We start from the raw sequence: 21,093 nt of genomic DNA, 5'->3' as shown, positions 1-21,093 counted from the left end.
CCCTTAAATCAGGCGCACACGGTAAAAGTATGCTCAGGGTGTCTGTTACAGGGCAACATAAGTGTTTATCTACTCTGTCCTTCTGTACAAACATGTTATCTAGCCTTGGCTTAAATGAATTAAACAATGTGCATTTAAACTGAATGAATGTTGATCTGCTAAGCATTAAAGAGATTATTACTTTTTATTCTCAAAATTGGTTTTGATTAATTTCTTTTTAATCTATTTTATATGCAGGTCTTCCCCACGTCCCAGAACTCTGATCGAGCGACATGGTTCTCCAGCTGGTTTCCAGATGGATGCACAACACCACGAATTCCATATCAGCAGCAATCATTGTAACAGTGTCTATTCTGATGACAATATGCGTACATTTAGGGAAGCAATAACTTTCGCTAGTGAGTATGTGATCTTTATACTATCTCTTCATCATCTTAAAATTTTGTTCCTGGTTTTCTTAAAAAAATACATAAGTTTTCATTTGTGACCATCTGGTGACAATATTGGAGGATGAGTTTTTGCCATAAAATAGAAGAAAGCATTTATTTACCATTTGGCACCAGATTGATAAGTACATACAAAAGTTTGAGTTACCACCAATGATTGGCAGTCACAACTTTGAAAGTCTCTTCAGAGAGATAGTTCTCTACCTGAAGGGGGCTGAAGAAAAATGCATGGGTTGTCAAGAGGGCACATTGGTTAAGAAACTGACAACACTGTTGGGATGGTCAGGCATCAGATCCCTCCATTTCCATTATTGTTTAGACATTGCAAAGTTTTTGAAAGTCACGTTAGGTAAATGCAAGGATGATTGCTGGAAAGAGTGTGTGGCCATTTCTTTTCCATTGTTGTCCAACAGAACTTGAGCTTAAGGAGAGTTGGAACGTCCTATCCTGACACTTAAGTTTAGTGACTTGGCTTCTCTGTATTTCAGGAATCTCTGTAGCCAATGACATGAAACTTTTACAGGACATTAAACTGTATGTTCTGAGTCTACTGAACTACAATAATTGCATTTCAGCCACTGCTTTCGGAAATACAATTTGTTAAATACGCGGTTAAAATACGGTGTACTTCTTGTACATTATCCTAAGTAATGTTAATTATACATAACATTATGTTCTTCTTTTAGTTCAGCAGACTTAGGATATCTATGTTATTACTCCCTGAAAATTTGAATACTCTAATCTAAGTGGTTTCAGAGATTTAGGGAAAAATGGAACCGAAAATGCAAGTGTTCAGTAACAGCTTCTAAAGTTTCAAAGACTGCAACTCACTTAATATATGCTTAATTTTTTATTTTTAGTCACTCAGTAGCACCCTGCACCATACTGTATATTGTCCTCTTGATTTTTTTCCCCAAGTTTCTTCTTCTTCTTCTTCTTCTTCTTTCTGGACACCTTAGTGGCCAACTGTGCTGCATACTCCTCTTTATCAATGCGAACCTTGTGCATCTGTTTTAGGTCTGTGATGCAGTTTGCTCCAGGATTAATTCCCATATGCTGTAGCTCTTTCACCCTGCCAATGTTGTTGTCATTAAAAGCAATAACAGCTTTACTTGCCCCCCACTTTTAGTGTCTTTATTCTAACAAAAACATTGTATGGTAAGAGAGCCCTTATAAGATTATTGAACGATTCATTGGGATTTTAAGTCTGACCATATAGACACTTCTTCAATATCTACATCTACTACATACTAATTCAGTATTTGACCAGGTCTCTGTAAATAAGTTTTATGATATCCATGACTGCTGCTGGGACGGAATGTTTATGGCTGTATGAACTGTTTGAGTACTGGGCTTTACAGTAATTGCACTGTGAATCGGGTCTGGGAGGGCAAAGGTGTTGCACTGGTTTTTCATCAGTCGACAGTCTGTGGAAGAAGGTAGCCCATACTGCCTGCTTGATTTTCAACAAGTCCTCAGTATTATGTCTAATGGCCATCCCATAACACTGCTGTAGTTAACCAATCATCTTGTCTGTCAGCCTGCCTATTATGGTGTTACGGGAGATTCCATGTTGACTCGTGTTACATTTTGAAATCAGTGTTTTATTATGTTATCAATCTATAAACCCGTATTTTCTTTTGTAAATCATTATTATAAATTGTGTTATTCAGGCAAAGATCTTGAAGTGTTATTTAAACAGCAAAGAGCATTAAAATTAAAGAACAAGAATGTAATTTTTGTTTTAACTCACGTTACAAATTTGGGACATCCTATTCCTAATGTGCATTTTAGGTCAAAATGTGTCCTCAAACTATTAGGAGTATGGATCTGGTTTTTATACAGAAAATGCTTATTAGGTTGGCATTCAAATGACAGTCACAATTTCTAAAAATATTTATATCATGTGAAATATTGTAATATACTGAAAAGGGCATGTGACTCAATGTTACGCAACTCATGTTACTTACTACTTCTTGTTGGAAAAGCTTATTTCCTACAAGCAGAGAAATGAATATATGACATGTACCAAATAAGATAAATTTAACATTAACATTTCACTCTTCAAACACTATGAAAAATTATAACAGCATCACATCTTGGAAAATGAACTTTAAATTCAATTAAGTCAGAGAACTGAAAATATCCTCTTGCATTGACAACATCAAGTGGATTAATTTTCTTTATAATTTCATCGCATTTTACGGGCCATTTCCAATAGTGCACAGCACACTCCATTGCACTGATTAAGAAAGAATTTCCGAAAACTCCACATACTTCTCCAGCATTGAATTTACTGTCATGTTCTGCTTTGTACCAGTCTCCAATTTTCACACTTTATATAGTTTCTTCGGTATGATGATCTGCAGCAGCAAAATTCTTTGGAGACAGCAGATGTTTGTAGTACTCCTTTCTGGTAGTGAAAGCAGTGAATGCCCACTGATGGTGCTGAAGAAAATATTTGAGCCAGATTAAGTTTTACATTGATTCCTTGAATTTCATCAATAGACACATGAAAAACCTGCATAGTTGTGATACTTGCAGCTACCTGAGTGAAAGTTGATGCATTACCTATTACGAATTTTCACTTTTTTACTGTATTCCCCCATTAGCCATTTTGCAATTGCACCAATTCCATCTATGGCTTCTTCACCATGAGATGTAGCAAATAAGTTCCAATAGATTTCCACATTATGGAATTATTGAAATTTAAGTACAGCAGCAGTAACATATTTGTTTTTAAATTGTGAGCCAGTTCCATCTGAGTAGATTGAAACTACCTTCACATTTTCAGGTATAGTTGACAGTACCTTGCTAATGTAAGCAATTGCAGCTTGCAAGCCATAGTTTTATCCAGAGCACTATGTGACTTACACAGTGATGAACTTGCTTTACTAGATTGCTGACCTTGGATTTTATGTTGCCTATGTTTTCTAACTCTCTCCCTATTTTTAGCTCTATTTTCTTCTAATAACAGTCCTTGCTTATGTTGACTAAACTGTAGAAACTTTTTCCTGCTTCTGCTGGGTTTTTCAAGCTTCTTCCAGATGCTTCTTCTTAAATTCTTCATATTTTCCTTCATCCTTTAACTTTTTCCTTCTCCTACACTGTCTTTCTGATGCTACTAGGACATCCTCTTCTTCCAATCTTAAAATCGTACAACTGTGACTCAGATTATGTGACTCATGTTACACATTTAATTTTCTGTTTTTACAATACTGGTTGAAATTTGGAAATTTTTAGTAGTGATATTAGTTACACAGTCACACTAAGTAAATTACTGAACAAGATAACTTCACCTCTAATATCTCTCTTGGTATAAAAACTTAATTACATGAAAGTGACTCATGTTACGTGAAAGTTCATGCTGTTGTATGATATTATTTACCCCAACCTATAATTTACCTACTTCTGTTTTATACTCTTGATGCAATACATTAGTATATGTAACAGTAATATAAATACTTATATGCTAATTCTTACCTGCCAGTTAGCTGAAATAAAGGTCTAAAATCTTCAATAATTCACACTCTGAAACTTCCTGGCAGATTAAAACTGTGCGCCTGACCGAGACTCGGACTCGGGACCTTTGTCTTTCGCGGGGCAAGTGCTCTACCATCTGAGCTACCCAAGCAAGATTCGCGCGCCGTCCTCATGGCTTTACTTCTGCCAGTACCTCACCTCCTAGTTTCCAGTCTGCCAGGAAGTTTCATATCAGCGCACACTCTGCTGCTGCAGAGTGAAAATATCATTCTCAGTTAACTCTCAGCACATGAAAAAATATGGCGCTATAAAAATGGCTACAAATTATTGAGGGAAAGGAATAACGAGCCACAAACCATTGTTGCCCTACAGTAAAAAGTCCAGCCTTTACAAAAAATATATAAAAAGTATCAAATATCGTGTGTACTACTTTACGTGGAATATCCCTTACCATCAGGAAGTTTCTTGTCTCTCAAACTTTGTTTCAACTTCCTGAACCTGGTTGCCATCCTCTTCTGGACATGACCTTTACAGCACAGCAATCCACAGCCTTCCATGTTAAAAAAAGAACTACCACTTTTATTAGATCTTGGAGTAATGCACATAAAACATTTTAACAGTTTAAACCAGTGTAGATTATGTTTAAAAAAATAAAATACTTCCCATGTGAGTTTATAAATGATATATATATATATCATTTTATTTCGAAAATTGCCAATTTTATAATCAGATAAAAATCCAAAAATGTGAAAAAAGTTCTAACTCCCCTTAATGTGTAATATCAGCATTGATAACAATGAAATCCTAATATTGCTTTGTACAAAGATTAAGTGAGAAGACCATCTTACCTGACTTTGTTTCTTATTCAGATAAGACAACAGAGCCTAGTTTACGAACTGATGTGTTCTCTATTTTACCATACAATGAGATGAGTTCAGTACACTTAAAGTATTTTGTGAAACATCTGACCGGATCGCTAAATTATTAGGAAGGTTATTGTAATGCAATATCTGGGTGATTGGCTCCTACTGTTTTTGTGTAAGTATTGTGCCAGCCACGTTTTCTGAGTAATTATTTTAGTCTTTATAATATACAGGTTGAACCAAAACTCGGGCTCTAAAATGCTATGAGCACTTTTTCAATGGAAGAGAGGTTTCACAGTAGCAAAGATGGAAAAAGTGCTCATGGCTCATTTGTACGCACTTTAGAGCGCGTGTTTACTGGACATTTTTTTCTTTTGATCCATATTTACACCTATCAGAATATTAAAAACAAAGTAGAAATGTGTTTCACAGTAGCTCTGAAAGTTTGTGGATAGAGTTCAGTTTCACTCTGTATATCAGTTAGGATTCTAAGCACATATTAATGTTGGCACCTTGACATTTTATACAATTGGATATGACTGGTTTGGTGATGGTTAGTTAACATTGGTGTGAGCTATTGTGATTTAAAGTGAGTTTGTATTTTCTGAATTTTTAGTTTCATCAGTTAAATTACCTTTGCCTGAATATTTTATCTAGGGGACTTACAAACACACACATGTGCATGCTCATTTTTTCTTCTGGATATTTCGACTGTACCAATTTGCCTGGTTTCAGCGAAATTCCTAGATAGTTAAGTTTTCAAACTTTTTGTGTAGAGTTGATTTGCAGACATTCAGCACTTGCCCACACTAGTAAACAGCATTTAGCTGTGAAAGATTCACTGCACCAGTGCTGCTCCAGTAAAAACGAAGCACTTTTGTTTGACATAGGATAGTAAGGCCACCGTTTGTAAGAAAGTGAAGAGAGAAGAAATAAAATTGTATCATAACAACTCGTGAAAAGCATTGTTAATCCACGATTATACTCTGTTACACTGCTTGTATAAACATAGTTGATCTATGATGTAGGACAAGACAGATTGCTACTTCCTGTGAAGAAGACATGTCAAGTTGAAGACGGGCACAGTTAACACTTACATAAAGCTTTCAGCCGCAGCCTTCATCAGTAAAACACACACACACACACACACACACACACACACACACACACACACACACACACACACACACACAAAAGCACACCTCCTGCACACATACCAATGGGCTTGGAGAATCTGCTATATCGCATGTTGTTGTTGTTGTTGTTGTTGTGGTCTTCAGTCCTGAGACTGGTTTGATGCAGCTCTCCACGCTACTCTATCCTGTGCAAGCTTCTTCATCTCCCAGTACGTACTGCAGCCTACATCCCTCTGAATCTGCTTAATGTATTCATCTCTTGGTCTCCCTCTACGATTTTTACCCTCCACGCTGCCCTCCAATACTAAATTGGTGATCCCTTGATGCCTCATAACATGTCCTACCATCCAATCCCTTCTTCTAGTCAAGTTGTGCCACAAACTCCTCTTCTCCCCAATCCTATTCAGTACCTGCTTATTAGTTATGTTATCTACCCATCTAATCTTCAGAATTCTTCTGTAGCACCACATTTCGAAAGCTTCTATTCTCTTCTTGTCTAAACTGTTTATCGTCCACGTTTCACTTCCATACATGGCTACACTCCATACAAATACTTTCAGAAACGACTTCCTGACACTTAAATCAATACTCAATGTTCACAAATTTTTCTTCTCCAGAAACGCTTTCCTTGCCATTGCCAGTCTACAGTTTATATCCTCTCTACATCGACCATCATCAGTTATTTTGCTCCCCAAATAGCAAAACTCCTTAACTACTTCAAGTGTCTCATTTCCTAATCTGATTCCCTTAGCATCATCCGACTTAATTCGACTACATTTCGTTATCCTTGTTTTGCTTTTATTGATGTTCATCTTATGTCCTCCTTTCAAGACACTGTCCATTCCGTTCAACTGCTCTTCCAAGTCCTTTGCTGTCTCTGACAGAATTACAATGTCATCGGCGAACCTCAAAGTTTTTATTTCTTCTCCATGGATTTTAATACCTACTCCGAATTTTTCTTTTGTTACCTTTACTGTTTGCTCAATATACAGATTGAACAACAACGGGGAGAGGCTACAACCCTGTCTCACTCCCTTCCCAACCACTGCTTCCCTTTCATGTCCGTCGACTCTTACAATTGCCATCTGGTTTCTGTACAAATTGTAAATAGCCTTTCGCTCCCTGTATTTTACCCCTGCCACCTTCAGAATTTGAAAGAGAGTAATCCAGTCAACATTGTCAAAAGCTTTCTCTAAGTCTACAAATTCTAGGAACGTCAGTTTGCCTTTCCTTAATCTATCCTCTAAGTTAAGTCGTAGGGTCAGTATTGCCTCATGTGTTCCCATATTTCTACGGAATCCAAATTGATCTTTGCCGAGGTCGGCTTCTACCAGTTTTTCCATTCGCCTGTAAAGAATTCACGTTAGTATTTTGCAGCTGTGACTTATTAAACTGATAGTTTGGTAATTTTCACGTCTGTCAACGCCTGCTGTCTTCGGGATTGGAATTATTATATTCTTCTTGAAGTCTGAGGGTATTTCGCCTGTCTCATACATTTTGCTCACCAGATGGTAGAGTTTTGTCAGGACTGGCTCTCCCAAGGCTGTCAGTAGTTCTAATGAAATGTTGTCTACTCCCGGGGCCTTGTTTCCACTTAGGTCTTTCAGTACTCTATCAAACTCTTCACGCAGTGTCACATCTCCCATTTAATCTTCATCTACATCCTCTTCCATTTCCATAACATTACCCTCAAGCACATCGCCCTTGTATAGACCCTCTATATACTCCTTCCACTTTTCTGCTTTTCCTTCTTTGCTTAGAACTGGGTTTCAATCTGAGCTCTTGATATTCATACAAGTGGTTCTCTCTTCTCCAAAGGTCTCTTTAATTTTCCTGTAGGCAGTATCTATCTTGCCCCCTAGTGAGACAAGCCTCTACATCCTTACATTTGTCCTCTAGCCATGCCTGCTTAGCCATTTTGCACTTCCTATCGATCTCATTTTTGAGACGTTTGTATTCCTTTTTGCCTACTTCATTTACTGCATTTTTATATTTTCTCCTTTCGTCAATTAAATTCAATATTTCTTCTGTCACCCAAGGATTTCTACTAGCCCTAGTCTTTTTACTTACTTGATCGTCTGCTGCCCTCACTACTTCATCCCTCAAAGCTACCCATTCTTCTTCTACTGTATTTCTTTCCCCCATTCCTGTCAATTGTTCCCTTATGCTCTTCCTGGAACTCTGTACAACCTCTGGTTCTTTTAGTTTATCCAGGTCCCATCTCACCGAGCGGGGTGGCGCAGTGGTTAGACACTGGACTCGCATTCGGGAGGACGACGGTTCAATCCCGCGTCCGGCCATCCTGATTTAGGTTTTCCGTGATTTCCCTAAATCACTCCAGGCAAATGCCGGGATGGTTCCTCTGAAAGGGCACGGCTGACTTCCTTCCCAATCCTTCCCTAATCCGATGAGACCGATGACCACGCTGTCTGGTCTCCTTCCCCAAACCAACCAACCAACCAACCAGGTCCCATCTCCTTAAATTCCCACCTTTTTGCAGTTTCTTTAGTTTTAATCTACAGTTCATAACCAATAGATTGTAGTCAGAGTCCACATCTGCCCCTGGAAATGTCTTACAATTTAAAACCTGGTTTCTAAATCTCTGTCTTACCATTATATAATCTATCTGAAACCTGTCAGTATCTCCAGGCTTCTTCCATGTATACAACCTTCTTTTCACATGTACACTTAAAAAGGTGTTGCTGAATAAATGAAAGAAATGTTGGAACAAAAGTTTGTTTTTTGTGTTTTTGTGGTAGTGTCTGAAAACAGTAGGACAGTGACATGCCTAAGAACAGAAAGTACCACACCTGGCTCTGCTATTTACTGCATGAAACAGTTATGTCAAACACTTACAGAATGACTTAATAGTTCTAGAAGAAAATATTTCAGAATGAATTGACAGCTTGTATGGACCAGTTTCATTAATTCAGTATGCTAATAGAGACAGCTATACAGCATGGAGACGTTTAAGTCACCTAAGCAATGATTCAACTGACCACTTAACATCACTGTTGTGTCGGTAGCTGAGATGGCCAATAAATACAATCAGACATCTAGAAAAGGGAACACATTAATATGTTTGTTTATACTATGTACACTTGGTAGTTGAGCTGCACGTAACTTTGAATGCTGTACTTTCTTCTCTGTCGCAGAGTTATATATGATGATAGTCTGCAATGCTGGTAACCGTATCAGTCACTGAATAATAATGTTTAGTAGCATTGTGCTACTGTACTACCACAAAGAGGATCTGTGTAGTATTTTGAATTAAGTTTAAATCTTTTGACGTGTTATTGGTTTGAGTTAATTGCAAATTAAATATTCTGTCTGTGACTAATTTAGGTGTAATAAATTCTTTGTGCAAGTGTAAGGAAACTGATAACTTGAACCTAATGGTTCACAGAATTAAGAACATTTTGTCAAGATATATTTTCGTGGATGTCATAGTACGAAAGTAGTTTCGTTACAGCAGAAAAGTTTAGAGTCTATGTTGTGTGTGCTAAAGAATATGGTCTCTCTGTTGAAGTGGCAGATCTTGACAGCACTGAAACCTTAAATAGTCTTTATTCTTCTCGCATTAGATGCACTGGAGTTTGTCATTGTGAAATGATGGTATCTTAATGAGAAACGATTGGTAGTTTTATAGATTTCTGTAATTATAGACGAGAATAATTGGACTTTTGTAATAGTTGTGACCATGACCAGGCTCATCCACCAAATCGGTTAACATTAATTTCTAAAGGACCTAAGCGATGCTGTTCATGTGAAATTAAGGGATTGTTGAAAATGGGTAAGTAAATGTACCTTCTGTTTAAGGATCTTCTTCTTTATTTTCTAGACAGCACTTTCCCACTACAGACATTTAAAAGTAATTAACCTCTAATCAATATTATGGCCTGAACTTTCCCAAGATAAGAATTTATGTAATTGCGGCCCTTAACAAGATATTGCGATTTTAAAACTCTATCAAACAACCTGACTATTTCGTATACTGGTTTGATTACAAGGAAATGCTGGTCACAGCCTTAAGATTAACATAGGTAAAATGAATGTCTGAATGCTGAAGGTTCTAGCAGGTGAAGAGTGTTGCTTATTGTTCGTAAAAAAAATTAACAAGTTTCTGAATATTTTCTTGCCCAGCCCAGTCTAGAGTCCTTGGCTGCAGCCAGTAGAACCCAGTCATCTCGCTGTTGGGATGTTACTCTAGCGTCTTGGCGCTGGATTCCGTTGATGTATGATCTGTGCTTTAAAATCCAGTGCCCATTTGTTTCATTAAACCCGGCACGTAGTCATGTTTCCAAAACAGATACTAGGCCTGGTATGGTGACTGCCCCATTTGCTACACGGTTACGGCTGTGCAGCACTCCTACTGTTGAGCTCTATCTTGGCTGCATAGTCCACTGTAGTCTGTTATTGTATCCCACATGTCATCATAATTGTGGTTACCAGCCCATGGCTGCTAACACAGTACTCCGCGGTGCTTCGTCACTACTTTTCCTTATTTTTGTTAAAGACTAATAATTTTCCAACCAAAGACTGGGTTGTGGCACTACAAATCAGACGTGCACAAAAAATACCGCACTAATAAGTTCGTTTATACTATGTATACTAGTAACTGAGTTTCACATAACTTTTAATGCTATAGGTTTGTCTGTGGTGTAGTGTATGCAGTGATAGTAATGTTCTTCATAGACTCAGATAATCTTGAATGCTGACACACTTCTGTAAGTATCTGGATATTGGTAATGTTTAGTAGCATCATCTGACGTTCGATGTGTTGTGTCCGGAGATGCACTGTGCTTGGTTAAAAGGATGCGTTGGTCGGTCAGTCAGTCGTGAGGTCATGCAGATTTGTATCCTCTGGTGGCGTGCATGTGTGGTGCCATTCATTGGAGAAGACCACAAGCAAAGGAAGGACAGCCATGCCTGGTGGACGGGGTCCCGGGTTTGATTCATGACCAGGTTGGGGATTTTTCTCTGCCCAGGGACTGGGTGTTTGTGTTGTTGTTGTTGTCGTCGTCGTCGTCATTGTCATTTTTGACAGTGGCTAGATTGGATTGTGAAAAAATTGGACTGTGTAAAACTTGGGACTTTGTATGGGCACTGGTGATCACACTGTTGAGCATTCCAAAAGCAAACATCTCCACCTTGCCTGGTGGTACACTGCCAGGAAATTTGAAAGTGCAACGTCTTGCTTAACGTTGTGTGGCGCACCTGGTGTAGTTGAAGATGCCTTCAATGCCTCATTTACATCACTGTCAACCAAATAGCATGTTGGCTACTGACAACCTGACCAGAGACTTCCTCACCAGCTTCATTGCCATTCTTCTGCTGAATAATAGGTTCTGTGTTGACTTCAAAGAGCAGCACAACTGGAGGTTATGGAAGAATGATCTCCGTCAAGGAAATGTACTGGCCCGAGTCCTGTTCAGTATATATACAAATGACTAATGTGTAGCACCCAATATCAGGAGTTTCTTGTATGTTTTTGATGTCGCTCGTCCCACAGAGCACATGTTTTTGAATCTGTGTGAAACCCTCTTTGCTAATGAGTTTGAAGGAATGTCGAGATGCTACAGTCAAAACTGCCTTGAACCAATCCATATATAAGTATTAATTAATTAAAAGTAAATTGTAGGTGGTCATGTTAGGAGCTGAACCGGAAGAATGTGATATTCCAAAATACCAAGGACTGACACTCCACATCTCTCTTACCTACATCTACATACATAAAGCAGCAAGCCACTGTACAGTGTGTGTGACGGAGGGTATTCTGTACCACTACTAATCATATCCTTTCCTATTCTATTCACAAATAGAGTGAGGGGAAAAAACTGTCTGTACGCCTCCAAATGAGCTATTATTTCTTGATCTTATCTTCGTGACCCTTATGCAAAATGTATTTTTGTGACAGTGGGATCATTCTGCAGTCAGTTTTCAAATGCTGGTTCCCTAAGTTCCTCGAAAAGAAGGTTGCCTTCCCTCCAGGGATTCCCATTTGAGTTGCCGAAGCATCTCTGTACCGTATTTACTCGAATCTAAACTGCACTTTTTTTCCGGTTTTTGTAATCCAAAAAACCGCCTGCGGCTTAGAATAGAGTGCAAAGTAAATGGAAGGTCCGTAAAATTTTGGTAGGTGCCGCCACAACTAATTTCTGCCGTCAAATATATGTAGCGCTACATAGGCATGCTTTGCAGGCACAAAGATAATCACTGGTGCCAAAACCTCTGAGTCAGTAAATAAATTTAAAAAAAAGGTAGAAGACGAGCTTTTTACTCCGCCCCAAGTTTCTACCACTGCATTTTCATACATTATCCAACGAAGTAAATACAAATTCCGTATTGTTCATCTTCGGATGTTGCAGCCTTTTAATGTACTACAAAAATCCCACTGGCAAGACTGTTTGGTATGTAGGTCAATATGGCCAACTCTACGTTCTGAATTTTTTCCTACTTGTGACAAGAGATGGTTGCTAATAGGAACTTTTATGAATTGTGAATCACATGCAATATTCTCTTGACCATAAGAATAATACGAATATAAACATTTTGCCACGTATTCTTTCTTGTTTGCTGCTATCTTCTTTACATCCTGTCTGCCTAATAAGCCACGAAACTAAAGTGAGACAACAGCAAACGCGGAAGAATACACATATCATGCCATGTTTACATTCGTATTATTCTAACGCCGAATAGTGATACAGTCAGGAATGAAGCACGACAACTGACTAGATTTTTAAATCTAAGATGACTCCAATTTCTTTACAGGATGTAATGTACTGGAACGGCATCTGCAAAGATTTTCAAACGGGGAAAAATTTTCGCTAAACTCTCCTTCACAACATCTTCTGTCACACGCAGTCTATTATTTGGTTCTTGTTGATCATTATCAAAGAAAGCAGCAGTGTAAGTAACAACAAATAGCAGTCTCTTGCCATTGTTTCGCTAATGAGACGATTCCTCGCTTTTTTTTAAATTGGAAGCGGCGGTAGCGCGCACAAAAGCAAGCCATGCTGCGAGCGGCGACAGGTCGTAAACACTCATTATCAGAATGCGACAAACAATGCATGACACAGTACAATAATGCATTTTCAGCTTAGAGTGATGTAAACACCTATAACAAAGAGAACGGCACTTATCAGATCAAAGAAAAATAAGCAATCAATTCAAACTAGACGAAGCATGTGAAAAAGGGTGGGTACCCGCATAAATACGGACGGAGCGCCTGACGCGTAACAATGGCTACCTGGTAAAGCTTAACTGCTAAGCTTACGACTCTAACCAAACTACTGTAACTGTATCGTCATTCATTCGACCTAAATTGTGTCTCATACTTCAATGGACCAACTTTGTTTAGATTTGGAGGTGCGGCCTAAAACTTTTCTCTCCCCTTGAATTTAGTCTCATTTTTCAGGTGCGGCTTAGATTCGAGTAAATACGGTAATACTTACTTATTGTTCGAACCTCCTGTTAACAAATCTAGCAGCCTGCCTCTGAACTCCTTTGGTGTCGTCCTTTAATATGAGCTGGTGCAGATGCCAGATACTGAGCTGTACTCAAGAATAGATCACACTAGCATCCCATATGTGGTCTCCTTTTACAGATGAACCACATTTTCCCAAAATTAACCCAATACACTGGAATTGACCACTCACCTTCCCTACCACAGTCCTCACATGCTCGTTCCATTTCACATTGCTGTGCAACATTAAGCTCAGATATTTAAACAATGTGAGTGTCAAGCAGGACATTAATAATGCTGTATCAGAACACAAAGGGTTTGTTTCTCCTACCTATTTACATTTTTCTACATTTAGAGCTAGCTGCCATTCATCACACCAACTAGAAATTTTGTCTAAGTCATATTTTATATTACAGTCATTAAACATGACACCTTCCCATACACCACAGGATCATCAGCAAACAACCACTGATTCCTGACCACCACGTGTGCCACCTCATTTATGGAAGTCGAAAGTAATAGCAATCCTATGATACTTCCCTGTAAAAGCAGTACATAAACACCAAAGTGGAAAGTTACCATCAGGAACGGTGTTGTTATAAAGTGGACTGTTACATAATGGGGTAGTAAAGTTGAAACATTTTGAACTTCTGCAGTGGCACTGTGTTGTTCCACTGCAGAGTTCCTGTCCTGTGGGTTGTAACGAAACTCGCACCAAATACATGGACTCCTCAGTCATGTGTGCAGACTTAATAATGGGCTGTTTAAAACCTACACCAAGTGTTTGGCTTCACTACCTGGCAGGAATAGCTCCACCTTACATAAGAAAAGCAATAGCTACAAACAAGGGAAGGAAGAAGATGGAACATGGAGTAACTCGTCCATTAAATGAACTTGAAGTGCACATGCAAAGACTGAAATCCAGGAAGAGCTTCCTCAGAACATAAGGTCTATTCTGAACCACAGATGAAATAGCCTGGTTACAGCCAGCCCTTGAATATATAGAACAGGCAGGTCCAGGTTAATATGGCAAGGTGAGGCTGTGTCAATAAATTACAGTGTGCAGTATGATTGAGGAGACAGTACAACATATACTTCAGTATTAACTGTGTCTGAACTTCTACGTGGAAGATAATTTTTAACAGGCCTCAGAGAATTCACTAGAAGTCGCAAGATTTTGGTCAGATTTTATTTATGATCATATACTCATTAACTGTGGAAATGTGTGTATTCCTGCTACAAGAATAATAAAAAATGAGGTTAATAACCTTGTTATAATGTGCCATGTAACAACTATAAACAATGGTTACAAAAGCTTATGATCACTAACTATATACAAGGTGTGTTCTTTAAGTAAGGCCCGTTTTGTTATAGACACTAGTAGTTCACGCGCATATCGCAATAAGCGCGTGTGTCGTGTATCGCCATGCCTCGGGAACAACTGTGCTAAATTTCAGCTCTGTAGCTAACCTGTACGGTTTTGTTCTGTGCTTTCAAAATGTTTGACTATCAACTTGCCTGCCGCGTGTGAGGTTCGCTCAGTGATACGGTTTTTATCAGCAAGGAACCTGTCTGCTGCAGAAATTCATTGATTTGCGAAGTGTACAGTGATACTGTTATGAGTGAAAGCGAAGTGCATAAGATAATTCAAAGATAGCAGTGCCAACATCCATGAGGAGGACCGCTCCGGTCGCACTTCTTTGATTAGATGATTTGGTGGCTTCAGTTGATGTGAGGATTCATGAGAACAGATGCTTCACAATAACAGGTCTCTCAAAAGAATTTCTTGACGTGTGAAAATCAGTGCTTTGCAACATTGTTTCTGATTACCTAAAGTTTAGGAAACTGTGCTCCTGGTGGGTCCCGAAACTCCTAACAGAGGACCACAACAACCAAAGATTTGAGTGTGTGATGTTCTCATGAAGAAGGTGACAGCTTCTTGAGTCAGATCATAACTGGATATGAAACATAGGTTTCACCTATCATTCCCAAATTGAAGCGACAGAGCATGGAGTGGACACACACACACACACACACACACACACACACACACACACACACACACACCTGTAAAGGTTAAGGCGAGACAGACTCCATCCCAGCGCAAAATCATGGCGTTGGTGTTTTGGGATAGACACAGTGTTTAGTTGGCAGACTTCATGCAACGAGGAACCACTATCAACGCAGAAGCATACTGCCAAACCCAGAGAAAGCTATGCAGAGCGATCCTAATCAAAATACGTGGCATGCAGACAAAGGGAGTTGTCCGTCTCCATGACAATGCAAGACCTCACACTGCAGCTCAGACCCGCGATTTATTGGACAGTTTTGGCTGGGAAGTTTTAGACCCCCACTGTACAGTCCTGATTTTGTGCTGAGCGATTACCATCTATTCCTCCACCTCAAACAACACCTCAGTGGCAACCGTTACAATGATGTCGACGAGAAAACTGCTGAGAACTCTTGGCTATCAGAGCAGGTGCCAAGTTTTTATGAAGAGGTTATTTTAAAACTGGTTGAGAGGTATGATACGTGTTTGAACAAACTTGACAACTATGTCAAAAATAGAGTGAACTATATACTTTCTGAAAATTTACTTTTTTGAAATAACCTTTTGTTGTGTACTTACGTTCAAATGGACCTTACTTAAGAAACACATTTCGTACAAGTAGCAAGTCCTAAAGCTATGCTATAGTACTGATTCCTTATTTAGATACCTACCTTTTTCTTAATACTGCTTGTGTTGGCTGAGCAGTGTTTGTTTTCTTAGACCACTGTGGGCACTGTGCAAAATATGTTCCTAAATCCAGCGGCGGCGGCGGTGGTGGTGCTGCCGCCACCTCCACCCTGTACCTTTGGCTTTGTTGCCAGAGTAAAGAAACATTCAGAACTTCCATAGGTATAAGGATCTTTCTAATGGGCCCATACAGGAATTCTTTCAATCCACCTTACAGTGTAACCTACATGTCTGGTTCAGATTCGTAGTTGATTTTTATCTACGGCAAGGACAGCATCTGCTCTTCCTTTAAACATCTACTCCCAAATCCACTACATCTGGCGCTTCTCATCTCAGTGACTATCCTTCCCAGAGGTATATATTCCTCTTGCTGGTACTTCTATAAAACCATGGTCCATACAATTGTACTAAAAAAGAGCACATACATTTTTTGGAGATAGCAGTCAGTGTCCTCAGTGGCCTTCGTACCTGTGTGGGATAAATGTGCAGTAGGTAGTGAGCTATCTGAATTTATTGTTAACAATGTGTTCTTCAGACCCACTTTTGTTTTTCAAAACCTGCCTTTGGCTATCAATTTACACGACCTGTTCTCCCATTGCTTAAACCACATCTGACTTAACAGTAGCAGTAAGTTTAGAAAATTGAGGCTTTCATGGCAATTTTATGACAAATGAGGAACTAACTGGCAGTTTGACAGTATGTTTAGAAATTTAAAACACTACTCTGCCTTGCTAGTACAATAAAAAAAAGGTATCCTGCAAAGTTTTCTACCCTTTACCCCACAACCATGAAAATCAGCCAGTAAGAAGAATTGTTCTTTATCACACTGATGTTGAGTTTCTCAACTATATCCCTTGTCAGAGCTTAAACTAACTTTTATTTTACACTGACATGAAGAATATCCTGTTCAAAATTCAATCTGTTGCCCATATTGGTACTCCTATCACTGAACCAACTTGCCCAATTTTGTAGTCCATCCTTCTGTACTTCCAGTCCTACTTCTGCACCTGAAAACCTACAGTTCGTGGTGAATAGCGGTTATAAAACTTGTGATCTATACTACGCTCGTCTTCATCTAGATCTACATACATACTCCATAAGCCACAACCAAGTGAAGTGGCGAATGGTTAGTGCACTGAACTTGCACACGGGTTGATGGTAGAAACCTTTGTCTGGCCATCCTGATTTAGGTTTCCTGTGGCTTCCTTAAATCACTTCTGGAAAATGCTGGGATGGTTCCTCTGAAAGGGCACGGCTGACTTCCTTTCCCATCCTTCCCTAATCTGATGGGACTGATGACCTCGCTGTTCAGTCCCCTCCCCCTAACCAACCATGTCATGTTGCTTAAGTCTTGAGCATAGATATTTCATCAATGTGACTGGGTCAAACAGTTCACCGCTAGTACTATATTCTTACATTACAGATTTGATTTTCCTACTCATCTGTACAGGCTTTCACAGCATTAACTATATATTTGACAAAATTTCGGAGTATGGGCACATGATGTGTTACTTTGATCTTTAAAATGTCCCATGTGGTGACAAAATAGTTGAAACTAGTAACAAATAGTCCTTTTTGGTGGTGTATGTAGAAAAATGGCATTTGTGTATTTGTACGAATTTTGAATGTTAACTTTTGAGTGGAAGTACTTTACCATGATCCTGTCTCCCATAGAGGCACATCTTTTGTAGACCATAAAAACTTCGAAATATGTGACTAAATTCTTACCCATGGTTATTGTTCTAGATCCAGCAACTGCAGCGTCACGCCGGCAGCGTTCATCAGATCTTGGTTCATTTATAACAAATGAATTTGCCCGTCACAAGCGACCGGCTCCGTCAAGTTCTCCTTTGTCTGATATAAGTATGGACTCGCCAACACACAAGCGATCAAGACTAACATAGTTACTTGAATTAGTATTTGTATCAGATATTCTCCAAAAACACCAATTTCTTGAACACTTCAGAAGAATAAAGAAGTGTGCACGTATGCCTTTGCAGCGTCAAAGCTGCTTTATACAAAACTTAAAATTTTGATTATAGTAAGAAATTTTTTAAGCAGGAGTGCTTTATTACTATAAAAGTGCAGCCAATATGTTTGTGATGTTAAGTTTGTGAAGCTTTAATCATCTAGTGCCAGAATTTTGTAATATGTCATCACCTTCAAAAGGTTGATTTTTATTTCCGTTTTACTTATGTGGTGTGTACAGTATTCTCAGGTTGAAATTCACACATAAATTATTCTCAACATTCTTTTGTTTCTGTGATTCACAACTGTAAGTTCATTCAGGGGATCTTTCTTTGTCCAGAAAGAAATTTTTCAATGGCTGGTTTCAGGTAGCTTGTGAAAAATTTCCAGGTGACAAGTTTTTAGAGTTGAGAATATAAGACTTGAACTTTAGGGGAACTGTTATTAATTTATAGAAGACATTTTGTTACACTGAAGTGATTCATTGTTGAACTGTGATTATATTAATTTAAAAGCAGTGTACTCAGGTCTTTGGAAAAGTCAATAATTGGAGTATCTTCCATCATAATGAAAATACGAAATGTTGTGAAGATTTAAACATTTGTGGTAGAGATAAATTATTTATTTTTCTGCTACGGAAACCAGTTGTGTAAATCATATTTATAATATGTTTTCTGTATTACTATTATTCTTTGCCAAAAAAGCTGAATTCACACATTTAATAAAAACAAATTGTCTTTAAAATCCCCATTGGTGCAGAACTCCTTCCTCTTTGCTGAAGTCTCGAAAAGTATTTTATCTTATGTATAATTAGAGCTGTGTTATGAGAAGCACATCTGAGATAATTAATTGGAAGCATCTTGATGTGTAAAAGCATAAATTGTAATTATTGCGCTATCAGTATGTTACATATGGTATTCATTTACTGTGTTTAGTAAAGACAAGGTTCTAAAGCTGCTATGCTCCATGCCATGCCCGTGATAAATCTTGCTATTATAGCATTAAATGCCAAAATATTTGGATTGTGCCTCAATTCAGGGAAGAATAAAAGTTGCCTTACAAGCAAGTCTGTCTATGATTGTAAAGAAGAATACCATACATGATGATGACGATGACGATTATTGTTACGTGTAGTGATTTATTTGATTGATACGAGAATTTTGTGTGCTCTTAGTGAAATGACTGTGCCACCTATGAGTTTCCACAATTATCAAAGAGATACTCATCAATGGTACTATATGTGAACTTCTGGAAGTATATTGTCATGGGAAACTGATACAGATGTACTCATATATTAAATGTCTGGATGTCAGTATTTTGCAGTCTTGCCAGTCATAGAAAGTGTGTGTGTGTGTGTGTGTGTGTGTGTGTGTGTGTGTGTGTGTGTGTGCGCGCGAAGCACGAGAAAAAGAGCCAGGGCTTTGAAAGCGAGTGAATACTGTTATCTGTTGTCTGTCAACCGCACAATAATTCAGTATAGGTGAGTAGTTGCCTTACCATTATTCTTCATATTATTCCATCCAGGAATTTCAGTGGCTTCTTTGTTTTTGTATTAGAATCCTACATTACATTGTTACTTCACTTTCTGTTTCTGCCAGAGCACCATTTTTGCTCCCCTGCCAATAAAGTAGCTGGGGCTGTAATCTTTAATTGATACAGGCTACATTTCTTGAAATTTTTCACCATTCCATTTGTGAAATTTTTATTTACTTGTGTTGGTGTAAATGTTCATGGCAAAAAAAAGAGCACAAACAAAGTTGGAGACCTGATGACTTTTCTTATGTTTGTCTTTACACACGACTGTATCCATGCTGAGTTGCAGTGTGTTTACATACTGCATGTCGGTGACCTGTCATCCCAAAAGATTTGAATTTCGAGCCACCCTACAGCACTTAAAAAGTGCAGTTATACTGTGAAGTGTGTTTTAACATTTAGTATTGTTGAAGATATTTTACAGCAAACTGCTTTTTTATATATCTGCTTCACAATTTTATAAAATTCTTCAATCTGCATCGAAATTACTTGGTAATGATAATTTGCATCCTTATCGGTTTCTCTGATACTTTTATAGCCACAGAGTACTCTGAACTAAACTATAGATGGTGATGATGCAATTTATTTCCAATATTCTGTTGAGTTGGTACTTACTGAACTTAAAGGTAAGTGTCCAGCGTTTAGTTTTGGGAGCTGGTTATAACTTGCTGTTGTTACATGCTTAATGTACTTCTTTTTTTATCTCTAGTATTGCACTCTCCACTTGTCTCAGTGAATGAAAGTAGTAGTACAGATCATTGTGTGGCTTGAGTCCCACCAGACTTTATGCTAGCTGTTGGTTTGATAATACAGTACATTACAAGACAAAAGACAGCATCCGGCAGTTACCAGATTAAGGTTACTTGCGTTCACACATATTCTGGTCTTTCTCACATACCTTTATCTCCGGAATAGTCTTCTGCTGAGCTAAGATGTTAGACAAGTAGACATTACAACTCTTCATAAAACAGAACTCAAGGAAAATATTGAGGCTGTATCAGTTTTTGTTAATTTATGTAAATATCTAGGAATAGGACAGGATAGTAGCAAAGTGTGTGTGTGCATGTGTGTTTTCACTGGATAAAGAAAATAATCATCAACTGAATAAGAGGTATAGGTCTAAACAACATAATGACACAACTGCTAAATTTCTCTATTCAGAGAGCTCTCTTACATTTGTAGTGGATTTTTTTTTCTTTCCTGAAGTTACATGAATATTTTGTGATGCCATCATACCTGCTTTTTGTACCCACTTAGCTGAATCTGCTCTGGATCTCATCGCCACTGTGTACACCATCCAGGCAACCAGTCTTCTCCACCTTAAATTTATTAGCCCAGTTACACACTACTAATTCTTCAAATAGCATTCCTTCATGGCTTGTGAACTGTAATATATTCTCGTCGTTACATGTACAAAGACTCATTGCAGTTGATAGTATACTACCATTTGAAATCTCGGTTA

General features: G+C 38.4%; 1 protein-coding gene across 2 annotated transcripts in view; it reads left to right on the top strand.

The window, feature by feature from the left end:
• The window catches only part of LOC126458318 (telomere attrition and p53 response 1 protein), a 35,691-nt gene extending 16,527 nt beyond the window's left edge, over positions 1-19,164 (top strand). The window contains exons 4-5 of one of the 2 annotated variants that reach the window (XM_050095270.1): positions 238-398; positions 17,877-19,164. In XM_050095270.1, the coding sequence (XP_049951227.1) occupies positions 238-398; positions 17,877-18,034 (319 nt within the window). In that variant the 3' untranslated portion in view covers positions 18,035-19,164. Of the gene's footprint in view, positions 1-237; positions 403-17,876 lie in introns of both variants that reach the window. The other variant, XM_050095271.1, reaches the window with a different exon arrangement.
• Positions 19,165-21,093: the final 1,929 nt, after the last annotated feature.

Source organism: Schistocerca serialis, chromosome 2 (assembly GCF_023864345.2).
Source record: "Schistocerca serialis cubense isolate TAMUIC-IGC-003099 chromosome 2, iqSchSeri2.2, whole genome shotgun sequence".
Taxonomy (NCBI): domain Eukaryota; kingdom Metazoa; phylum Arthropoda; class Insecta; order Orthoptera; family Acrididae; genus Schistocerca; species Schistocerca serialis.
This window is presented reverse-complemented; position numbering and strand designations above follow the sequence as displayed.